General features: G+C 34.3%; 1 protein-coding gene across 1 annotated transcript; it reads right to left on the reverse strand.

The window, feature by feature from the left end:
- Positions 1-7,217: 7,217 nt before the first annotated feature.
- On the reverse strand, positions 7,218-8,267 carry IFNA21 (interferon alpha 21). The gene has a single exon (XM_003928123.4). The coding sequence runs from the start codon at positions 8,197-8,199 to the stop codon at positions 7,630-7,632; it is 570 nt and encodes a 189-aa protein (XP_003928172.2). The 5' UTR covers positions 8,200-8,267; the 3' UTR covers positions 7,218-7,629.
- Between the last annotated feature and the right edge of the window lie 10,957 nt (positions 8,268-19,224).

Genomic DNA, 19,224 nt, shown 5'->3' on the forward strand with positions numbered 1-19,224 from the left:
TTTCAAATGTCAGAACTCTAGGTTCTCTGTCCTTTGTACTCTGGGACGTGTGCCAGTGGTTTCCGTGTTACCCATCCACATCGGGTGAGGGCTGATATTTCTCACTCAGTTCACTGACAGAAATGCCAATCTGTTTTGGAAATACTCTTACAGATATACCAAGAAATAGTGCTTTACCAGCTACCTTAAGTTTATCCCTTAATCCAGTCAAGTTGACTCCTAAAATTAAGTACCACACCCTGGAAGTACCTGTTCACATCTTGAGTAAGATTTCTGCTTCCCAGGGGAGTCTCTTTAGGTCCCTTTTTCTGTACCAAGTATGTCTCCAGGTTTTCCAGCTGTTGATGAAATCCAGTGCAAAGTTTTTCCAGGAGGGACAAGTTCCAGGTCATAAAGGAGCTCTGAGTGGAAGTGGTTGAATATTTCCTGGAGCATCTCATTGAAGACAGAGATGCCATAGGCCTTCTTGAACTGACTGTCACCCACCATCTCCTGGAGGGAATCTAAAGTCATTTCTGTCCATCAGATACAAGAAATATCTGAAGGATATTGTGAGGAGACAAGAAGAGATTCTGATTTTTTTTCTCAGAAGCATTGGGTATTTTTGTCCACCAGGACATAGCTCTGAAGCAAATCAGGCTTCAGAGACCAAATGCTACAGCAGCTAACCACCACAAAGACCATTAGAGGAGTGGGCAGTTGGGGATCTTGGGCTGCTGACAACCTGGATAAATTGTGTGTCTGTGTGGATCTTGGCCCCTAGTTTCTCTGAAGACTTTTACATGCTTGTCTTTTAAATAGAACATAGTATTTTTCATTTTTGAATATTTCTATATACTGTTTTTTTAACTTTCTTTTAGGTATTTTCAAAATAAACTAGAAGATTTGACAATTTAAATTATTCTTTTCATTTTCTCAATTTAATTTAATTTGCTTGAAGATGTTTGAACATAAATGGATTCAAATATTTTGAATGAAAAAGTCCTTTTGTTAAAGTCAAACCTCTGTAAATAACGTTTTTCTTTTGCTAAAAACAAAATTTTATCCTTGGCCTCAACTGTTTTCATCTTCCTTATTTTGCATATGTCAGTTTTGGATTGTCTTCTTAAGACAGGATTTAAAAAATCCATCTGTGTTCAGATATTCATTTATTTATTTTTATGTTTAATTTAATTTTTATTTCCACTGCTTTTTTTGGAGACAGGTGGTGTTTGGTTACATGAGTAAGTTTTTTTACTGGTGACTTGTGAGATTTTGGTGCATACATCACCCAAGCAGTACACACTTTAGCCAATTTGTAATATTTTATCCATCACCCACCTCCTACCCTTTCCCCTAAGTCCCTAAAGTCCATTGTATCATTCTTATGCCTTTGCATCCTCATAACTTAGCTCCGACTTATGAGTGAGAACATGTGATGTTTGGTTTTCCATTCTTTAGTTATATCACTTAGAATCTTAGAATAATGGTCTCCAATTCCATCCAGGTTGCTGTGAATGCCATTATTTCTTTCTTGTTTATGGCTGAATAGTATTCCAATACATATACAATATATACTTTATCCACTCATTGATTGTTGGACATTTGGGCTGGTTCCATGTTTTTTCAATTGTGAACTGGACTGCTACAAACATGCATGTGCAAGTATATTTTTCATATAATGACTTATTTTCCTCTGGGTAGATACTTAGTTGTAGGAGTACTAGATCAACTAGCAGTTCTACTTTTAGTTCTTTAATGAATCTCCACACTGTTTTCCATAGTGGTTGTACTAGTTTACGTTCATACTAGCAGTGTAAAAGTGTTCCCTTTTCACTGCATCACCTCCAACATCTATTATTTTTTTTTATTTTTTTTTTCATCATGGCCATTCTTACAAGAGTAAGGTGGTATAATATTGTGGTTTTTATTTTCACTTTCCTGAGCATTAGTGATGTTGAGCACTTTTTCATATGTTTGTTGGCCATCTGTGTATCTTCTTTTAAAAATTGTCTATTCATGTCCTTAGCCCATTTTTTTAATGAGATTGTTTGTTTTTCTTGCTAATTTTTTTTAGTTTCTTGTTTCATACCAGGAATGCAGGGATTTAACATACACAAATCAATAAATGTAATACATCAGATAAAGAGAATTAAAAACAAATTACATGATCATCATAACAGATGCAGAAAAAGTATTTGACCAAATCCAGATCCCTTTATGATTAAAACCCTAAGCAAAATTGGCATAGAGGGGACATACCTTAAGATGATAAAGGCCGTCTATGAAAACCCACAGCCAACATAATACTGAATGGGGAAAAGTTGAAAGCATTCCCTCTGATAATTGGAACCAGATAAGAATGCCCACTCTCACTACTTCTATTCAATATAGTTCTGGAAATCATAACTGACAAAATCAGACAAGGGAAAGAAATCAAGGGCATCCAAATTGGTAAAGAGGAAGTCAAAATGTTGCTGTTTGCTGATGATATGATCCTATACCTAGAAAACCATAAAGACATCTCCAAAAAGTACCTAGAACTGATAAATGAATTCAGCAAAGTTTCAGAATACAACATTAAGGTGTAGAAATCAGTAGCTCTGCTATACACCAACAATGACCAAGCTGAGAATCCAATCAAGAACACAACCCCCTTTACAGTAAGTGCAAAAAGTTAAATACTTAGTATATACCTAACCAAGGAGATGAAAGACCTCTACAAGGAAAATTACAAAACACTGCTGAAAGAAATTATAGATGACACAAATGAATAGAAACACATCTCATGCTCATGAATGGGTAAAACCAATATTTTGAAAATGACCATACTGCCAAAAGCAATCTACAAATGCAATGCAATTCCCATCTGAATACCACCATCATTCTTCACAGAACTAGAAAAGACAATCCTAAAATTCATATATAACCAAAAAGAACCTGCATAGCCAAAGCAACACTAAGCAAAAAGAATAAATCTGGAGGCATGGCCTGGCTTCAAACTGTACTATAAGGCCATGGTCACCAAAACAGCATGGTTCTGATATGAAAATAGGTACATAGACCAATAGAACAGAATAGAGAAACCAGAAGTAAACCCAAATACTTAGAGCCAACTGATTTTTGATGAAGCAAACAAAAACATAAAGTGAGGAAAGGACACCTTTTTCAACAAATGGTGCTGGAATAATTGGCAAACCACATATAGAAGAATGAAACTGGATCCTCATCTTTCACTTTATATGAAAATCAACTCAGTGAATTAAAGACTTAAATGTAAGACCTGAAACTATAAAAATCCTAGAATATAATATCCGAAAAAACCATCTAGACATTGACTTCTAGATATAAGTGTGGATCAAAGACTTAAATCTAAGATCTGAAATGATAAAAATTCTCAAAGATAACATGAGAAAAACCCTTCTAGACATTGGCTTAGGCAAAGACTTCATGACCAGGAACCCAATAGCAAATGCAACAAAAACAATGATAAATACTTGGGAATTAATTAAACTAAAATGTTTCTGCACAGCAAAAGAAAGAATCAGCAGAGTAAATAGACAACCCACAGAGTGGGAGAAAATATTCACAATCTATACATCTGAGACAGGATTTATTAGACCTGTGTGACAAGTAACCTCCTTAGGAGAAAGGCCTATATCTTGTTCACTCTTTTGTCACTATCACAGATCTCATAGTAATGACTCAAGATACAATCGAGTAATTGAATATGATACAACTGTCATATTCCAGTAGGATATAATTATTAACAACCATCATATTCCAGTAGGTGTAGCTAAAAAATAAAAGACAGTTATTAACAAATAATATTCTCAGATTTTCTCTCAAAAAGGAATACTTTCAACCAGGCATGGTGGCTCATGCCTATAATCCCAGCACTTTCGGAGGCTGAGGTGAGCAGATCACTTGACATCAGAAGTTCAAAACCAGCCTGGCCATCATGGTAAAACCCCATCTTTACTAAAACATAAAAATATAAAAATTAGCCAGGGGTGGTAGTGTGCACCTGAGGTTCCAGCTACTTGGTAGGCTGAGGAATGAGAATCTCTTGAGCCCATTAGCCAGGGGTTGCAGTGAGCTGAGATTGTGCCAGTGCACTCTAGCCTGGGCAACAGAACAAGACAACTGTCTCAAAAACAAAAACAACAAAAAGAAAAACAAGCAATCAAACAAACAGACAAAAGCCAGGAAGACTTTCAAGTGTGGCCATGTCCATGTGGCTGTGCCTCACCAAGGCCTCATGTGCAGGATTGTTGCAAGAGTTTTTCACTCAGTATTTATTGTCAAAATCACTGGCTAGCTTATATGTTTTAGTTGCACATGGGTGTGCCAATTTTAATTCCAAGACCCACGGCATTGTTATTCTTTCCCCAGCACCATCTCACCTTTTAGAGAGCACAACTTTAATCTGACCCTCTGGCTCAGTGTGCACATAGACACACGTCTTCCAATCTAACTCCCTTGCCAACTCACTAATGGCATAGTTCAAGTTAGCTCATTACAGCTTTAAACTTATGGTATACCTTTACTAGAGGGTGAAAGCTTTTGTTCCCTAAATAATCAGTTATCTCCAGAGTACTTCTGTGAATAACCTAGGTTGGCAGCAGTAATCTCATCTTCCTTTGATCAGGTGTTTAGGTGTCAAGTGTTTCCATAGCCTCCAGATGACAAATGCAAACATGTATGCTCAATGTGTGTGCATGTGGTCAGGGGGTGGGTAAATTATCCTTTTAAAATTTTTACCTTAAATAACAAAATAAATTTATTTGCCAAATGCTGATTTCTAATTTGAGTTCAATGCATTAACTGTTGAACATTTATTATGCTCCATGTTTCTTAGCTAGCCAGAGGATTCAATGATTATTTTCTCTCATGAGGAGTCAATATTGAAGTAACTACCGAACGTCCCTAGATTATTCCATTGGTGCATTTTTTCCAGGCTTCTTGGATTACCATTCTCCAATTCACAATAAAAATGTGGAGCATCTATTTAAGATTATATTTTGGTATCTTGTTTTAGGGGACATTATATAAGGCACTGAGAAGTATTTTTGCTCCAATTTGTGACACACACATTTACTCTGTTTAAACATCATCATAAAATTTCATGCCTCCATTTAATGCTTTCTTAAGAGTAATACATGTGTGTAGACATAAAAATGTAAACTGAGCAAAGGGGCATAAAATAAGAATGTTTAAGTATTTAGTAAAAAGTTAAAGTATAAGAAAATGTGGAGCAATGAAGTCCAGAATATGATGCTAGGTAAAATTACTTGTCCTTACTGGTTTCATTGTATTTCAATTTGTGTGTGTGTGTGTGTGTGTATATATATATATATATATATACTAATTTGTATATATATAAAGAAATATATATATTTTTAATATGTATATATAAAGAAAAATACTGTTTAAATATATAAAGAAAATATATATATTTAAAAATCAGTATTTTTCTTTGGTAGGGTTGTCGTGCTGCTTCTGAATTGCTTCCTATTTCATCTTGAGGTTAGTACCTCAACAGGGAAATAAAAATGGTAATGCAAAGAACCTATAGTATTATTTCCCATAATTTCCAAGTCATCACTTTTTCTTTCTCCATTAAATTTTTTAAAGAAGCTGTTATTATATTTGCATAAGTTGAGACAAAAGAAAAATAATGCAAGTCTGAATATGATAAAAGTAAAAGAAACAAAGGGATTCTTCAGATGATAAAAGAAAATGGGAGTTCTTATTTTCTCTTATTTTTACACCTACCTCAGTATAGTTTCTGCTTATTACTTTCACTTGTCCATTTCTCATAAGGTCAGAATTGATCTCCTTTCCCAATGTAGTGAATGCTTTCAATCCACAGAGCAGTTTAATGATATTTAACACAGTATTAATCAAAATAATAAAGAAAAAGAATGATAAATTATTGTAATTAATTAAAATGTCATAATTTGAAATCAAAATATTAAACACATTAAAGTGGTTTGGAAGTCCATCAAATTCACAAAATCTATCCAGAGACAATTTTATATATATATATATATATGTATATGTATATATTTTTTTATTTTTTATTTTTTATTTATTTTTATTTTTTTTGAGACGGAGTTTTGCTCTTGTTACCCAGGCTGGAGTGCAATGGCGCGATCTTGGCTCACCGCAACCTCCGCCTCCTGGGCTCAGGCAATTCTCCTGCCTCAGCCTCCTGAGTAGCTGGGATTACAGGCACGTGCCACCATGCCCAGCTAATTTTTTGTATTTTTAGTAGAGACGGGGTTTCACCATGTTGACCAGGATGGTCTCGATCTCTCGACCTCGTGATCCACCCGCCTCGGCCTCCCAAAGTGCTGGTATTACAGGCTTGAGCCACCGCGCCCGGCCAATAATATATTTTTTAAACTGAAAATTATTCAGAGGAAAATAATCCACATTCTTTTTACAGTCTCACTCTATTTCTGTCCTGCACTTCAGAAAGCAAACTTTTCAGAATCATTTTCTATATGTATGGTCACTAATTTCTCTTCTCTGATTCACTCTTCCAGCTTACTCCACTGTGATTACTTCTACCCAACTAGCTCTCACTAAGAGTGGCAATGCCATCTATTATCCAGCTGTAGTGGACACTTTCAATCCATATTTTGCATGAATGCATTGATTCTTCTAAGCAGTTTCAGTCTTTTAAATGCACCCTTATCAACATTGTCTCTTGTTCCAATGCATGGCTCTTTCAACTCTTTCCTGGCTCTTCTCTCCCTTTAAAGTTAAGGTTTGCAGAAATAAATGTTGTCTTCTTCTCACTTTATTCAACTCATGACAAATTCTGTTCCCAGGCTTTCACTTGTTGGTATTGCTTGTAAATTACAGACAAAAATATCAGGTTGCCAATGGACGTTTGCACTTAGATGTCTACCTGTCTACTATAGAAGATATCTAATATTTAAAAAAAAAATTCCTGATATGCCTTGCTTCAGTTTTACTGAATTTTATTTGTTTTTCTTTCTTCCCACTATAGCATTTAATTTAACAGGTATTAGAAAGTATAGTTATTATTTTCCTACAAAAATCAAAGACACAAGAAAGTGGAAACTATTCATAATGTTTATCTAGATATCCTAAGGGCAACATACAACCCAGCTTAGAGAAAGTCAGATTTTATTTACAATTTGGATATAATGATGATGAGTAAATGAATTGTACCATCCATTCTTTAATGAGATTGCACATTTGGGCTTGGTATTTATTTATTTATTAAAGAATAAACAAATAATACAAGAACTTTTAATAGTAAAAATTAATAAAAAAGGAAAATAACATATTGACTAAACATGAAGAACATATTTTGATATAACAAATACAGTGTAAAAGCACACATAATATATGGACAAAAATAACTTAAATCTTATAAATAATTAAATAAATATTTTCTTAGATAAATAGATCCATCAGCATGGTCCTCTGTAGAGGACTAGTGCCTGCACAGGTAAACACGCTGTTTCTTTACACTCCTGAAAACATTTGTAAATTTTGATCAACTCATGTCGTGGTTATAGCAGAAATAAGTATTTGAAATGGCAGAACTCATGGAAGTGTGAGATGGTGTATTAGTCAATAAGGATCATTTCCATGTTGAACCAGGTTTCATTCCTTCCTCCTTAATCTTTCTCGCAAGTTTGTTGATAAAGAGAAGGATCTCATGATTTCTGCTCTGACCACCTCCCAGGCACAAGGGCTGTATTTCTTCTTTGTCAGATAAAGAGTGATTCTTTGGAAGTATTTCCTCACAGCCAGGATGGAGTCTGCATTCATCAGGGGAGTCTCTTCCACCCCAACCTCCTGTATTACACAGGCTTCCAGATCATTCAACTGCTGGTAAAGTTCATTGGAAAATTTCTCTAGAAGACTCTGTTCCCAAGCAGCATATGAGGCTTTTGTGCTGAAGAGATTGAAAGTCTGCTGGATCATCTCATGGAGGACAGAGATGGCTTGAGCATTCTGGAACTGGTTGCCATCAAACTCCTCCTGGGGGAATTCAAAGTCACTTCTGTCCTTCAGGCAGGAGAAAGGAGAGATTCTTCCCATTTGTGCCAGGAGTATCAAGGCCCTCCTGTTACCCAGGCTGTGGGTCTGAGGCAGATCACAGCCAAGAGAGCAGATGGATTTGCAGCTGAGCACCACCATGGTCATCAGTAAAGAAAAGGACAAAGCCATTGGGATATTGCAAATATCGCTAGGCTCGTTGAGGTGAGTGACCTTAAACGCTGGTCTCTTGGGTTTCTGAAGACTTTGCTCTGTGCATAGGTCTTAAATAGTGAACATGCTAGTTTTTATTTTCTAAATGCCCTCGTTTTACTTTCTATTTCTTTTTTGTTTTCTTTATGCACTCCCTACATGAGTTTAAAGATGTTTGTAAAAGCCCCATTTCTCATTCTCAGTTCTCCTTCCATTTTTCTCCTTAACATTTCACCCTACCTAACATACTCTAGATTTCACTTATCTTTTTTCTATCTTTCTTTTCTCACTAGAATGTAAACGCCATAGGAACAAGAATGTTTTTCTGTTTTGTTCACTGCTGTTTCCCTGCAGACTAGAATAGTACTGGGTATACAGTACTCAATACATTGTTAAATTAATGAATTGTAAATAAATGTATTTATTTATGAAAAAAGATGTTTTCCATTATTGTTTTCATCATTGCCTATTTTACCCCTGCACTCAGAACATTTTATTGTATTTTTTTCTAATTGAAATCTTCATGAAATTTTAATAACACAGATTTGGCATATCTATTTATGTGTACTATGTATAGCTCTACCTCATAGATAAAAACTATAAAGTTTGCTCTTTATTCAATGTAAAGTTAAGAATGACAGAAAAGTTAAACTAAAATCTAAGTTTAAAAGCTATTGAAATTTAACTTAATTTGATAAGTATATTTGTGGAGTAACTTTTTTTTTTTTTTTTTGAGATGGAGTTTCACTCTTGTTACCCAGGCTGGAGTGCAATGACGCGATCTTGGCTCACCACAACCTCCGCCTCCTGGGTTCAGGCAATTCTCCTGCCTCAGCCTCCTGAGTAGCTGGGATTATAGGCATACGCCACCATGCCCAGCTAATTTTTTGTATTTTTGGTAGAGACGGGGTTTCACCATGTTGACCAGGTTGGTCTCGATCTCTCGACCTTGTAATCCACCCGCCTCGGCCTCCCAAAGTGCTGGTATTACAGGCTTGAGCCACCGCGCCCGGCCCTGTGGAGTAACTTTTAATGTAATTTGCTCATGTAAATTTTGTTGTATCAAATTACGTATGCAAAATAAAAATCTATATAAATACATATTAATAATATAAATGTAATTATATACTTAGTCATTCAAAACTCTAAAAATATGAAACAATAATTTTTAATAAGTTTTCTTTTAGTATATAAAGCTTTGAATTTTGCCTTATATGAGAAAATAATTTGTAAATTTTACTAGCTGTGGTATTCATCCAGATATGGCCATCACTTTTGTCTTTTCAGCGTTCGACATGATTATTGATGTGTTGAATACTTTAGTAGAAATAAATAATAAAATGTAATACTTGCATTTAATTATCAAAGTCTACAAAACATTCTAAAGAAGTGAGGATCTGCCATAAGCAATACCCACAGATAGTCAATGGGAGCCCAAAGGTATGCAGGCTAAAGCCACATATTGTGATAGGACTTTAAGATCCAGCAAAAGATGGTGAGGAAGTCCTCCAATCAGTCATCTATTTGCCATAGGTTTGTAACACTGATTTTGCAAACATTTTGTGTATCTTCATGAACTCAATGTCAGTGCTTCTTATGTGATACACAAGAAAACCCAATGAGAAACATGTATATTAAGCAATCAAATGTTGTTGGATAGAGTTGTTCGAGAGTCACAAACTATTGTAATATCTCAGATTTGTTTATACTACAAGAACTAATTTTTGTACTCTTAGGAGAAGTATCATGCCAATACACATATGTCACTTAGAAAATATTATCAATTTAACTATTTTTGGCATTTTTCACTGAAGTTCAAATTCCCTAAAGGTTTTCAATCCAGGTCAATTCTTATCAAATAAAAGGAGATCATCTTTGTTCTAAATTCATAAGTTTATAAATACTAAATATTATATAAAGAATTAACTTTCCGAAGGTTCCTGAACTGTGGCTCTACCTTTTTATTTTGCATAAGATGTTAGTTTGCCTTGGCCCTATAGATGCTGAGTCCTTTAGTGGAATGAGGTGTGCTTTAGCAAATCAGCTATTTAGTAACTGGAGTTTTTACTGGTTTCTCGTTTTTTCTTCCACTGGAAAGTGTTTAGGAATGAAGTTATTTTGCTTCCTCCTGGCCATATTTGCTGGAATTATAATAGACAATGACTAAAATTTCCACTCTGTGCTTACAGAGAGTCAATAATGCCTATTTAGTTTATTGATAAAACCACTGGGATTCTAGTTTCTTTAAGTTGCATGTAGACCTGGGGATTCAAATTGCAAGAGCAGCATAATATCCTTTGCCTAGCACTATGTTAACTATTTATGACTTTATCTCTAATCTGATCTCTACTTCGTCATAATAGAAAATAACTAGTTTGGTGTCAAATAGAGTCACAAATCTAAATTTATACTCTCCAATTCACACAGCTTATAGTAACAATTTACTATTCCCCAAAGTAGGGAATAATAGCCTCTGTCCCCCAAATAATCCTACAGCTTTCCTTCCCTGAATCAAATCCCCAGAATGTGTGTGGGAACTGTAAATACTAATGACATCATTTTTCTATCATTCATAAACTTCAGCTTCAAATCACTTGATAATCTTTAGACGACACTAATAGAAAATCGGCTTGTTTATATAAGGGTACATATTGTGAAATGAATCAATTTTTAAGAAGTAACCAAACAAATTTTATTATTCATTATTTTAAATGATTAAATTAAATTCTTTATATCATTGAATAATTAAAACTTTCTACATTGTGAAATGTGCACAGGGATTTCCATAGTAGATGAGCCTTCATTTCAGAAATGTATATGTTGTGAATTAATTTAGTAGTTTATCCAGTCAACGAATTTTTATTGGATTTTGGGCTCATCCTTTTTATCAGACCCTGAGAATACAGGGCAATTTTGCCTTAGTTATTATTCTTAGTCTTTGAAACTATGGAAGAGAGTATTTTTTTGTTGTTCACTTGAGATTGTATTGAGAAATTTTGCATATTCCTTTTTTAGATAGTATTTTACTGTGAAAATTTATTTTGCTATACTTTTATTTCTTTCATTTTTATCTTCAGGTTAGTGTCAATGAAAGAATATCAATATGATTTTTTAAATGGGCTATATAATGGTTCTATGTGGGATTAACAACAAATATATTTCTCACTTCACTTTTCCTAGAAGGTTAAAGTGGTCTGATTTTTCATCTTAATTTATGTGGACAAAAAGAAAATAAATGAATGTCTAAGTGTGATAAACATGTAAGAATGACCAGAAGGGAACTTAGAAAACATCTTGAGACAGATGAAAATGAAAACACAACATGCGAAAACATATGTGATGCAGTGAAAATAGAGCTAAGGGGGAAATTTAAAGTTGCAAAACCTTGTATTAAAAAAGAAGACCTCAAACCAATGAACTAGCTTTACAAGTTAAGGAACTAGAAAAAGATGAACTAAACACATACCTAGGAAGAGGAAAAAAATAAGAAAGACTAAAGAAGAAATTAAATACAGAATAGAAAAGCAAATAAAAATCAATGGAACTAAGCATTGGTCTTTTGAAAGAATCAGCAAAATTGACAAATGCTTAACTATATTAAGAAATAAGTAGAGAAAAATAAAAGAAATAACAGAGGACAACTGATGGCATAGAAGTAAAAAGGATTATAACAGGCTACTATGAACAATCATACCAACAAATTGATTAACCTAGAAGAAATGTATAAATTCCTAGAAACAAAAAACTTACCAAGACCAAATCATGAATAAAGAAAAAATCTGACTATACCTATAACTAGTAAGGAGATTGAATTAGTTATCAAACTTCCCAATTGTTTTTTTTTAAAAAAAAACATAATAGATGGCTTCAATGGATAACTCTATCAAAATAGCGAATTAACACCAATCTTTCTCAAAAATCTTCCAAAAAATTGAAGAGGAAGGAATAGTTCCAAGTTCATTTTATGAAACTAGCATTTCCCTGATATCAAAGTGAGACAAGGAGACTACAAGAAAAGAAAACTGCAGATATGGATATAAAAATCCTCACTAAAATACTTGTAAAACGCATTCAACAACACAATTAAAGGATTATACATCATGACCAAGAGGGATTTATTCTTCAGATGGAAGAATGCTTCAACATACGAAAATTAATCAATGCAATACACGACATTAACAAAATGAATGGAAAATATACATAATAATCTCTATAGATATAGAAAAAGAAATTGACAAAGTTCTGTATCCTTTCATGATAAAAACATTAAAAAATCTTGGAATAAAAGGAAGTTACCTCAACATAAGAAAATTTTGTCCCACCAAAATTTGTATGTTGAACCTTAACTCTTACGGAGATGGTGTTAGGACATGGACATTTTGGGGATGCAATTAATTACATTGTGGCTCATTGTGAAATAGGACATGGGCCCGAACCACACACCAAATCTGCTGGTACCTCGATTCTTGGACTTTCCAGCCTCCAGAACTATGAGAAATAAATTTATGTCATTTATAAACTACCTAGTTAATGATATTTTATTATAGCAGCCTGAATGAACTAAGGCACATATGAAAAGATGCTTAACATCACTGTTAGGGAAATGCAAATTAAAGTCACAATGAGATTTCACTTCACATCTATCAGGGTGGCTACCATCAAAATAAATAAAATAACAAGTGTTTGATGAAGATGTGGAGAAACTAGAACCCTTGTGCACTTTTGGTGGAAATATAAAATGGTGCAGCACAGCATCAGTGGAAAACAACATGATGTATTTCAAAAAATTAAAAACAGAATCATCATATAATCTAGCAATTCCACTTATGGATATATATTCAGAATACTTTTTCAAAGCAGGATTTAAAGATATATTTTTACATCCATGTTCATAACAATAGCCAAAAGTTGGAAGCAATCCAGTGTCCATTGATAGATGAATAGACAAAATGTGATATATACATATGATGGAATATCATTCAGCCATATATATATTCCATTAAACACATTATGGAATATTATTGAATCTAAGTCATGGATGATTATTCTGCCTATTATATTATTCAGGAAAATGTGAGTAATATACAATGAAATATATTCAACCTACTTCTGACATATACTACAACATGAGAACGTAATGTAAGCCAGGCACAAACAGCCAAATGCAGCAGTATTTCAGTCATATGAGTTATCTAGAGTAGACAAGTCACAGAAACAAAAAATAAAATGGTTGTTGGGGCTGGGGCCCGGGGAGAGTAGACAAGGAGTTGTTTAATGAGTATAGTTTCAGTTTTCCAGGATGAAAATCTGGTGATTAGTTGCACAGTAATGTGAATTTACTTAATACTGCTAAATTGTATACTTAAAAATAGTTAAAATGGTAAATGTAGATCAGATGTGAGCATGGGCTCGAAGAAAAGTAAGCATTCTTGGTCCAGGTTTTGGCTTTCAGATTTGCTCAATCCTGTCTTCACAGAATCAAAGGCAGCATATCAACAAACTCAGACGAGTTTATACACAAGAAAGGCAAATCTTTGTGAGTCTAGTTAGTACCTAAATGTTAATTACACTAAATTCTTCCCTTGTATATAAATAAATTAAGCAGATAAATAATTTGGTTTTCATATGTCTAACAAGTGAGGACATAGATCATTGGAAATGATACTTCCCCAACTTAATAGAGTTAAATAATAAAAATAATGTTAATAAAAAGAATGAAATATCTAAATTGTAGAAGATATTTACTGCCAGTCAGACATTGTTGTTAGCACTTACAAATCAATCCTAATTTTACCCAGTGAAGAATACACCCCATGTTTCATGTTGAACACCTACTATGTGCCCTGTCCTGTTAAGTTACTGGAGACATCTGTGACTACAGCAGGCAGTGATAAGTTCTACTATATTCCCCATTTTTAAAAGAACAAATCAAAGCACAGGCAGCTATTGAACTGTGGAGCCACTGTTGGAACCTGGAAAATCCAACTCAGAGTACTCAGCTCTTATGTGTGCTTTGGTACTATGTTATAACCAGAGCTGATTTCTAGAATCTGGTCCACGGTTTTTTCTAGTAGAGTCCTACCTAAATAATTACAGGGGCTTTCTCTTCTGCTGTTATTCCTCTCCTCCACCAAAAAGCCCCATTTGCTCATGCCAAACATGTTTTTTTTTATTAAATTGGGCCCCATGTTACTTACACATATCTTAATTTTGTCTTCCTAAAACTGTATTTTCATATACTTGAATATATTTGCCAAACACTTTGTTCACCCAGGTAATATATCCATAAGCAACTCTTTGAAACCGTTCATATTTCTATCCATTTATGAAAATGTCCACAAGGCTTTAGATTTCTGTTTGCCACATACTTTTGTGTTATCACCAGGATATAGGCATGAGCGAAAATCAGAACGAAACTAACAAAATGAAGGCTCAGAGCTCAGGAAGGGCACATGTAGAAGGGCTCACTAAAGGAATTAGAGGTCTGAAAATGTAAGCACTTCTGGAGAAATGCAGAGAGCCCATGATTACAGGAGAAGGCCTGACCTGACCAAAGACTTAATCTCCTCACTTGGCAGCTGGTTGATGCCTTTTATGTTGTAGCTCAGAAAGTTTGCTGCTAGGTTGATTGCACATTCTGACTGGAGTAACCTTAATGGCTAAGGAATAATCTTTTAAACAGTTATAGTATATAGTATTTTCTGTCTTCTGAAAAAATTAGGAATTTAATGAATGATTTAAATCAATTAAATACATTAAAAAATTTTAAACTGGTAAGGTCTAGAATCTTGAAAATCGATTTATTTTAACTTTTTACTTTGAAACAATTTTAGACTTACAGAAAATTGCAAAGATACTATAGAGATTTTACTTATGCCCTTAACCCAGCTTCTTCTCCTGTTAACAACATACATGACCATAGTATAATTAATCAAAGAAGTGAACATTGGGACAGTATTACTAACATTCAGATTTTATTCAAATTTCCTCAGATTTTTAAAAAATGATGTCTTATCCTATTTCAAGAAACAAAATAGAATCTTACATTGCATTTTATTGTCGTATCTTTAATCTCCTCCAATCTGAAACACATGCTCAGTCTTTCTTTGGCTTTCGTAACATTGAGACTTTTGAAGAATATTGGTCAGTTATATCACAGACTGTTCATCAGTTTGGATTTGTCTGATGTTTACTCATGATTACACTAAGGTTATGTGTTTAAAGGATTAAAACCACAAAGCTTATCATCTCATCACACAATATCTAAGATACATGATATATGTTTATTACATGTTTTATTACTGGGGATGTTAACTTAATCACTGGGTTAAGATGGTGTTTGCCAGGCTTCTGCCCTATAGTTACTATTTTTGCCTTCTATACACTACATGATAGAAGCACATCACTGAATACCAGCCTACACTCAAGTCTCTAATTCAGTTTCTCTCATTCATTTTATCTTATCTTGCATTCTTTGTCATATAGTATAATTAGTTATTTTAGTATTCACAAATGTTTATGATTTCATGAAACCAATGCTCTCTATCTTAGAACAACTCTAAATTTAATCAGGAAATAATACAAGCTATAATATTAGAATGTATAACGGAATTCTTGAACTTAGGTAGCCCAACCAGAAGGATTAAGTGAGTTTTAAAATATCAGAATATAAGTGTAGCAACCAGTAAGTTTACCAACCATACTAATCCAGAAAAAAAGCTCATAAAGTTGTATAATGGTAGGGCCTTGTCTGTTGTTAATAAGAAAGAAAACAAAATTTTAATAAAGTGTTCTACAATAATTGCTTGGCACTCAAAAATTAATTTGGGTTATCATAGCATATAAAAATTTCTAATATATTACATAATTAAATGTAAAAACATATTTACAAGAACAGAAACTGAATATGTGTAAAATCAAAACACGTAAGGTGGCATGTGGTTCTATGTTCTAGACAGTGCTTGGAAAAATATGTAAGGAACTGTTTAGTGCTTGGTACACACATGAAATAAAGAATAAATATCCATCAAAAGATTATGGTTATAATGTATAGGAAATGTTTTGACAATGATTATGAATTATAAAATTATAAATCAATAATCTAAATAACTGACAATAAAACTAGAGTAAATGAAGTAACAGGTAAAATAAAATCTAAATTGTAAAACTTGACTGAAAAAAGAATTTAAACTAGCAAGTAAATGGGCTACTATTGAAATTTACTACCAAGTAGTGTTAATTAGAATAATGATAAATTACCATTTTAGCCAAATAAATAAGCAACATTTTAAATCAAATATATAAATAAGTAATGCTTAAATAAATCAAATATTTAAAATGTTCAGTACAGCATGGGAAATATGGGTAATAATAATGCATTGTATATTTGAAATTTGCTAAGGGAGTAGATGTTATGTGTTCTCACCATGCGCAATAAAATATTATAACTGTGTTAAGTGATGGATGTTTTAATTAACATGATTGTCAGAATCATTACACAAGGTATAGTTACAGCAAAACAGTATGTTGTACACTTTAAATCAATAAATTTTGTCAACCATATATCAACAAAAAATATTTAAAGATGTTTTTCCAATTCATCTATTCCTTGAAAATGATTTTCAGAAAACATTAACAAAATATGCATGAAGATGTTAACCCACATTCTCTTCCGGGTATCATCTTATTTCCTAGCTCCACAAACAACCTTCCCAAGATAATTTTTTATACATAGTACACTCAAATGCCCTTATTGTATTTCCTCTTCAACCCACTCCCATCAAGTTTCTGTCCCATTCATTCTACTAAACCAGATCCACCTAAGGTCGCTGATGGCATCTCTTTTTGAGTCCATTAGGACAGGTCAGCCTTCATCTTCTCTGAAAACACCACTATCTAACTCTCATTTGCCCCTCTCTCATTCTTTCTGATTTCTCCTTACAACTGCAGTGACCACTCCTCCTCAGTGCTCTTTGCCTTTCACAGACTCTCCTTCTCTGCCCTACCTTTGACTGTTGAGAATCTGTTGGACTAAGTCTAGATCCTGTCTCATTGTCCCCTCTATTTGTAATTATGTTAGGTGATGGATTCCCTAACATCCATTCTCATGCCCTCAATACCAGACATGCAATAAAGAATCCCAAATTAATTCCTTTGCCTGTGACATTTGCCCGTGACATTTGTTCATTCTAGACCCATATTCCCAGATGTCAATAAGATTCTGGAATTATTGTTTCCCTTGGTATCTGTAGGATTTTGGTTCTAAGATTCCACACCTGTTCTCCAGATACCCAAATCTGTGCATACTCAAGTCCTGTAATCCCCTTCATATATATGAGTTTCACATTCCACAAGTACTGTATTTTCTATCCATGTTTATTTTTACATGCAGAAACTGCAGATATAGAAGGTGAGCTGTATTTGGGGGGAAAAAGCCCATGTATAAGTGGAGCCATGCAGTTCAAACCCACACTGTTCAAGGGTCAGCTGTACCTATATCCCAAGAATCACAATCAAAAGTACAGAAGCCAACAGACAAAATAGCCATCATGAAAAAGAACCTAACAGACCTGATAGATCTGAAAAACACTACAAGAATTTCACAATGCAATCACAAGTATTAACAACAGAGTAGACTAAGAGAAGGAAAGACTCTCAGGACTTGAAGACTGGCTCTCTGAAATAAAATAGACAAAAATAAAAAAGAATGAAAAGCAGTAAACAAAATCTCTTAAAAATAGGGGATTTTATAAAAAGGCCAAATCTATGAATCATTTGCATCCTCAAAAGAGACAGGGAGAAAGCAAAGAGCTTGGAAAATGTATTTCAGGATATTGTCCATGAAAACTTTCACAACCTTGATAGAAAGACCCAAAGTCAAATTACCTTGAAGTTCTACATCCATATTGGCAGGTTGTTCTATTTCCTAGTCTAGTGCAATACACAGAGGAAGGGATAAGTTAGGAGACCCTGGGAGCCTGGGAGGCTGGAGGAAAGGGACACATCCTGACCCTTTCTTTTTCCCCATTGCTGTCCATTTCCCCAAGAGAACATGTCCTGCCTGAAGCTGGGAATAGTTTCTCTCTCTAAGATACAAAAGTTAAGAAATGGGCTAATTCCAGTGCCAGGGTCAATTATTTCTTGGGAAGAGCCTCCTTTTACCTAGGAAGATAAATCTGCCAGGAGGCCTACTTCTGGTTTAACAGCCTGCTCGCCGCAGACTTGGCTGCTGTCTTGATGCATTTCGGCCAGTTGGTGACTCTCTTCCCCTGTAAATGTTGTAATAGTTGCAAAAGGAAACCTGCCTTTTATTTCCTCTTTTGCTAAGCTACTGTTAGGTCATTGTAACAGGGTAATTCCCTCTTTTTTGGAAATATTCATCATAAGAAAAGAAAAAGAGTAATTTAAAAAAGAGCTTCTGAAAAACCTAGAACTGTCACTGAACTTCTGCTTTAATTTGTGGTTTTGTACTTTTAAGGGGAAAGTGATTGACAAAACCCACAAGAGAACTGAAAACAGCTGTGTGAAGAAACAGTGCAGGCTAATGATGAGTGAAGAGGAGAGCACAGTGGGGGTTTCTCGAGGAACAGGGAGGAAACTAGTGTGATATGGGAGTGAAAAATGGGATCCAGAAAAGCAGGGAGGAAAGGGGAAAAGTGTGCCAGGTCTCAGGACCAACAAAGGTTTATTTTACTTAAGTTTAGGAGACTCACTTCATATGGGAGTGTGTTCTGGAATTCTGGGAGCCAAGAAAGGAATGTGCCAGGTGCCGGAATCAGTTAACCATCATCACGTGTATTCTGCACTTCAATCTAGATGCTGTTTCTCTGGCCGAATATAGGACTTTGAAAAGAGGTGAGACAAATTTTCAGCCTCTCTAGAATTCATGACAGAATTCTGTTTTTTCTTTAGGCTGTCTCTCTTGAAGTTCAGTTACTGAACAGTAAGACATAGTTCTGGTGAACTTTGTAGAAAGATAATATTCTCATCTACAACTGTGTGAAA

Source organism: Saimiri boliviensis, chromosome 2, assembly GCF_048565385.1.
Source record: "Saimiri boliviensis isolate mSaiBol1 chromosome 2, mSaiBol1.pri, whole genome shotgun sequence".
NCBI classification, from domain to species: domain Eukaryota; kingdom Metazoa; phylum Chordata; class Mammalia; order Primates; family Cebidae; genus Saimiri; species Saimiri boliviensis.